General features: G+C 40.4%; 1 protein-coding gene across 1 annotated transcript; it reads left to right on the top strand.

The window, feature by feature from the left end:
* Positions 1–3,964: 3,964 nt before the first annotated feature.
* On the top strand, positions 3,965–5,383 carry gas1a (growth arrest-specific 1a). The gene has a single exon (XM_041835938.2). It carries the CDS (start codon positions 4,579–4,581, stop codon positions 5,377–5,379), a length of 801 nt encoding a protein of 266 aa, XP_041691872.1. The 5' UTR covers positions 3,965–4,578; the 3' UTR covers positions 5,380–5,383.
* The last annotated feature ends 1,021 nt before the right edge of the window (positions 5,384–6,404 follow it).

Raw genomic sequence — 6,404 nt, forward strand, 5'->3', positions numbered from 1 at the left:
TCTAAATCCCCATTAGTCTAGTAAAGGATCTAAATCCCCCTTAGTCTAGTAAAGGATCTAAATCCCCTTAGTCTAGTAAAGGATCTGAATCCCCATTAGTCTAGTAAAGGATCTAAATCCCTTATTAGTCTAGTAAAGGATCTAAATCCCCATTAGTCTAGTAAATGATCTAAATCCCCATTAGTCTAGTAAAGGATCTAAATCCCCCATTAGTCTAGTAAAGGATCTAAAGCCCCATTAGTCTAGTAAAGGATCTAAATCCCCCTTAGTCTAGTAAAGGATCTAAATCCCCATTAGTCTAGTAAAGGATCTAAATCCCCATTAGTCTAGTAAAGGATCTAAATCCCCCATTAGTCTAGTAAAGGATCTAAATCCCCATTAGTCTAGTAAAGGTTCAAATCCCCCTTAGTCTAGTAAAGGATCTAAATCCCACTTAGTCTAGTAAAGGATCTAAATCCCCATTAGTCTAGTAAAGGATCTAAATCCCATTTGTCTAGTAAAAGATCTAAATCCCCATTAGTCTAGTAAATGATCTAAATCCCCATTAGTCTAGTAAAGGATCTAAATCCCCATTAGTCTAGTAAAGGATCTAAATCCCCCATTAGTCTAGTAAAGGATCTAAATCCCCATTAGTCTAGTAAAGGATCTAAATCTCCATTAGTCTAGTAAAGGATCTAAATCCACATTAGTCTAGTAAAGGATCTAAATCCCCATTAGTCTAGTAAAGGATCTAAATCCCATTAGTTTAGTAAAGGATCTAAATCCCCCATTAGTCTAGTAAAGGATCTAAATACCCCATTAGTCTAGTAAAGGATCTAAATCCCCATTAGTCTAGTAAAGGATCTAAATCCCCCATTAGTCTAGTAAAGGATCTAAATCCCCCTTAGTCTAGTAAAGGATCTAAATCCCCCTTAGTCTAGTAAAGGATCTGAATCCCCATTAGTCTAGTAAAGGATCTAAATCCCTTATTAGTCTAGTAAAGGATCTAAATCCCCATTAGTCTAGTAAATGATCTAAATCCCCATTAGTCTAGTAAAGGATCTAAATCCCCCATTAGTCTAGTAAAGGATCTAAAGCCCCATTAGTCTAGTAAAGGATCTAAATCCCCATTAGTCTAGTAAAGGATCTAAAGCCCCATTAGTCTAGTAAAGGATCTAAATCCCCCTTAGTCTAGTAAAGGATCTAAATCCACATTAGTCTAGTAAAGGATCTAAATCCCCATTAGTCTAGTAAAGGATCTAAATCCCCCATTAGTCTAGTAAAGGATCTAAATCCCCATTAGTCTAGTAAAGGTTCAAATCCCCCTTAGTCTAGTAAAGGATCTAAATCCCCCTTAGTCTAGTAAAGGATCTAAATCCCCATTAGTCTAGTAAAGGATCTAAATCCCCATTAGTCTAGTAAAGAACTTAAATCCCCATTAGTCTAGTAAAGGATCTAAATCCCCATTAGTCTAGTAAAGGATCTAAATCCCCATTAGTCTAGTAAAGGATCTAAATCCCCCATTAGTCTAGTAAAGGATCTAAATCACCATTAGTCTAGTAAAGGATCTAAATCCCCCATTAGTCTAGTAAAGGATCTAAATCCCCCTTAGTCTAGTAAAGGATCTAAATCCCCCTTAGTCTAGTAAAGGATCTAAATCCCCATTAGTCTAGTAAAGGATCTAAATCCCCATTAGTCTAGTAAAGGATCTAAATCCCCCATTAATCTAGTAAAGGATCTAAATCCCCATTAGTATAGTAAAGGATCTAAATCCCCCATTAGTCTAGTAAAGGATCTAAATCCCAATTAGTCTAGGAGAAGATCTAAATCCCCATTAGTCTAGTAAAGGATCTAAATCCCCCATTAGTCTAGTAAAGGATCTAAATCTCCATTAGTCTAGTAAAGGATCTAAATCCCCATTAGTCTAGTAAAGGATCTAAATCCCCATTTGTCTAGTAAAGGATCTAAAGCCCCATTAGTCTAGTAAAGGATCTAAATCCCCATTAGTCTAGTAAAGGATCTAAATTCCCCATTAGTCTAGTAAAGGATCTAAATCCCCCTTTGTCTAGTAAAGGATCTAAATCCCCATTAGTCTAGTAAAGGATCTAAATCCCCATTAGTCTAGTAAAGGATCTAAATCCCCATTAGTCTAGTAAAGGATCTAAATCCCCATTAGTCTAGTAAAGGATCTAAATCCCCCATTAGTCTAGTAAAGGATCTAAATCCCCATTAGTCTAGTAAAGGATCTAAATCCCCATTAGTCTAGTAAAGGATCTAAATCCCCCATTAGTCTAGTAAAGGATCTAAATCCCCCATTAGTCTAGTAAAGGATCTAAATCCCCCATTAGTCTAGTAAAGGATCTAAATCCCCATTAGTCTAGTAAAGGATCTAAATCCCCATTAGTCTAGTAAAGGATCTAAATCCCCATTAGTCTAGTAAAGGATCTAAATCCCCCATTAGTCTAGTAAAGGATCTAAATCCCCCATTAGTCTAGTAAAGGATCTAAATCCCCATTAGTCTAGTAAAGGATCTAAATCCCCATTAGTCTAGTAAAGGACTTAAATCCCCATTAGTCTAGTAAAGGATCTAAATCCCCATTAGTATAGTAAAGGATCTAAATCCCCCATTAGTCTAGTAAAGGATCTAAATCCCCATTAGTCTAGTAAAGGATCTAAATCCCCATTAGTCTAGTAAAGGATCTAAATCCCCCATTAGTCTAGTAAAGGATCTAAATCCCCATTAGTCTAGTAAAGGATCTAAATCCCCATTAGTCTAGTAAAGGATCTAAATCCCCCATTAGTCTAGTAAAGGATCTAAATCCCCATTAGTCTAGTAAAGGATCAAAATCCCCCATTAGTCTAGTAAAGGATCTAAATCCCCCATTAGTCTAGTAAAGGATCTAAATCCCCCATTAGTCTAGTAAAGGATCTAAATCCCCATTAGTCTAGTAAAGGATCTAAATCCCCATTAGTCTAGTAAAGGATCTAAATCCCCATTAGTCTAGTAAAGGATCTAAATCCCCATTAGTCTAGTAAAGGATCTAAATACCCCATTAGTCTAGTAAAGGATCTAAATCCCCATTAGTCTAGTAAAGGATCTAAATCCCCATTAGTCTAGTAAAGGATCTAAATCCCCATTAGTCTAGTAAAGGATCTAAATCCCCATTAGTCTAGTAAAGGATCTAAATCCCCCATTAGTCTAGTAAAGGATCTAAATCCCCATTAGTCTAGTAAAGGACTTAAATCCACATGAGTCTAGTAAAGGATCAATTTGTTCAGAACCACCAGAGGATGAAACATTAAATATTATTCAATATAAAATATATAAAATATAAATTAATCAATATTCCATTAGGACAAGAAAGAGAACATGGCCAATGTCCGTTGCCATAGGCCCATTTAGTTTAGTTGACTATAAAGTTCACAAGATGGATACAGACTCAGTCCCCCATAGCTCACTGTAGTTTAGACTTGGTTAAAATATGTCGTTCATTACATTGTTTTATTAGATTTTGCTGTGTTACTTGAGCTGCTGTTGCCCTCGTTATCTAGCTAATCTATCACATTACCAGTTTACTATTCATTTATTTGTTTTGTGTGTGTGTGTTTATTTTATTTAGAGCACCCCATATCTGCAGTTGCAACCCTCCTGTTTGCCAAGGAAAACTTTGCTCCCCAAAATGTGTCATTATTATATTTATTTTCGGCCTATCCATGACTGTCGAATAACTTTGTTAATTATGCAGGCGGTGAGTTCATTGGTTCAGTGCGTTGATCCTGTCCCCTCTCTACAGAGAGAGGGAGTGAGGAGGAGTGAGCCAGTGTTCCCAAAACTCCACCCTCCACCCCCGGAGTCCCGCCTATGGCCCGACGACATTTACAACAGGCGGCTGGCCAATAGAAAACAATGCTGCTGAAGTTCCGCAGCGAGGGCCAACGGGGGTAGTAGAGAAAGACAAACAGAGCAAGACAGAGAGAGAGACAGAGAGAGAGAGAGAGAGAGAGAGAGAGATCACTTTGGGAGAGGCAGAGTTTCTGTTTTCCTCTGATATTTGTTTATGTTCCTATGCATACGTAATTAACGGTGATTAGCGCTGTCTCGTGGATGTACAATATCTGCTCCTTATAACCCATGAACGGACACATCGAGCGCTCAGCTCTGTCCGCGGAGAGGAGAGGAGACGGGAAGCGGCTGCTGGAATAGTGGAAGACGAGATCAGGAAAGCACAGGAGCTGAGGCAGCCGAGGGGTTACACTACAAATTCTGCAATGGAATAAGCCACTGGGTTATCAACAGTTGTGGGCTTTGTCCTCAACACTTGTTGTTTTCATTTTATTTGGCACTTATGGATAACCGTGACCACTCCACTGCCTCGCGGCAAACTTTCTTCCAAGCACTTTGACGGAGTTCCCAAACAGAACAGTGAAGCTACTTCAGAACGGGATATGTACAGCAGCCTGCTCTGCTCTTTACCCACTACCTATGGTCTGATCCCGGAATATTGTTTTGTTTTATGTCTAGTGCAGTCTTTGGAAGTTGGAAATATGCAGGTATGAAGCTGGTGTAGTTTTAGCCTTTCAGTCACAGCCTTCACTAAAATGGCCAGTTTTGAGGCTTTGGCGCACGGCTCCCGCAGGTTGTTGTGGCCTGTTGGTTGTGTGTTTTTGTTTTGGGGCTGTTTATCCGTGGCCTCCCCCTCACACAGCCGCAGGTTAATCTGCTGGCAGGCCATCATGAACTGTCAGACGGAGCCTGAGTGCCATTACGCATATGGACAATACATGCACGCGTGCGCCGCTGTTCTGAGCGGGGTCAGGAAGAAGTGTCCCAGTCACTGCATCTCCTCTCTTGTGCAGCTCAACCTGACGAAGAACGGGCCTGCGCTGGAGGACTGCAGCTGTGCGTCGGACCCCATCTGCCGGAACACCAAGCGGGCCATCGAGCCGTGCCTCCCCCGGACTAGCAACACGGGCTGCACCGAGGCCCGGAGGCAGTGTGAGAGAGACCAGCACTGCAGCTCCGCCATGCGAGACTATTTAATCTACTGCGGGAAGCTCTTCAGCGGGGCAACCTGCACGAACGCTTGTCGGAATGTGATCGCAGACATGCGCAAAATACCCAAAGCGGAGCTGTTGGATACGTGCGTGTGCGACGGGACTGAGAGGACCATCTGCGAGTATGTCAAGATTAGCATGAAGAACCTGTGCTTCGAAGCTCCTGTGATGGTGGAGGACGGCAGCGGGTCAGAGGACTACGAGGAAGATGATGAGGACTTCCCGGTGTCAGGCCCAGAGTTCGTGGGGAGGAGCACCGGTTCAGGTGGCTCTGCTGTGGGAAGCTGTGGTGTTGTGACCGCGGTGACTGCATCCGCCCTGGTTCTACTAGCGCCTCTTCTCTAAACTCTCCTCAGAGTAAAACATATATATATATCAGACTGTTGGACAGATAAACACATTGATGGCCTTACAAACTCAGACTGTTGTTCAGATGAAGTTGAAACACATGCCTCTACAAACGGATGTCAGTCAGTCTAGCCAAAGCTATTGAAGGGGTAGGCTACTACTCCAAAGAGTATCAAATGCAATTTTTGTTGCGTGACCAAACTTGCTTTTTTGAAATATGACTTTTCTGTCCTGAAGGATATCGAATCAAGTTGGTATTTTCTATGCAAATATTACATTCAGTAACATTATGGAACCATGTTGTATCACTGGTCTGAAGAACATTTTCCTTATTTATTTAAAAAAAAACAATGTAAGAATAGAGACATGGACACCTAAACACAAGGCCTACTGTGGCCCATTTCTCCGCTACATGTCAACATGGCTCACCAAATTCTAGTTTTTTAAACATTATGGTAAAATGTCAACAGACACGGTTCTATTTTGTTACACAGAGATTAAACAATGGCAGGTTTTTTATCAAAAAATGGTGCACTGCCTATATTTGAATACTTTTTATATGATATCATTGACATTGGGTGACTGATGGCATCTCTATGAATTTAATGCTGGAATCCGAAGCTATACGGTGGACTTGTACATACTGTAGATTGGTAAATAAATGCAGTTTAAAGTTATTTATTAATCCTACATCCCGCTGGGCACGGACGTCAATTCAATGTCTATTCCACGTTGGTTCAACGTAATGTGATTGAAATGACGTGGAAACAACGTTGATTCAAGCAGTGTGAGCCTAGTGGGATGTGTCAAAGTCACATCTAAACTTTCAATAGAAATACAGAAAAATATGATTCCTGTCAAAAACATGAGGAAAAAGTTCAAGGTTTAAAGGAAGTAAGTTCTGTGTTGTGTGGATTGTCTCTTTAAGATGCCTGTATAGTGTATTATAGCCTATACATACAGAGAAGCCTTCAATTGTTACAAGAAGATTTATTCACTGTTTAGAAAAAAATGTCTAATTC

Source organism: Coregonus clupeaformis, chromosome 18 (genome assembly GCF_020615455.1).
Source record: "Coregonus clupeaformis isolate EN_2021a chromosome 18, ASM2061545v1, whole genome shotgun sequence".
In the NCBI taxonomy this organism is placed as follows: Eukaryota; Metazoa; Chordata; class Actinopteri; order Salmoniformes; family Salmonidae; genus Coregonus; species Coregonus clupeaformis.

Bases quoted from the DNA above. Each gene is read 5' to 3' on its own strand.
- gas1a (XM_041835938.2), top strand. From the start codon at position 4,579: ATGGCCAGTTTTGAGGCTTTGGCGCACGGCTCCCGCAGGTTGTTGTGG.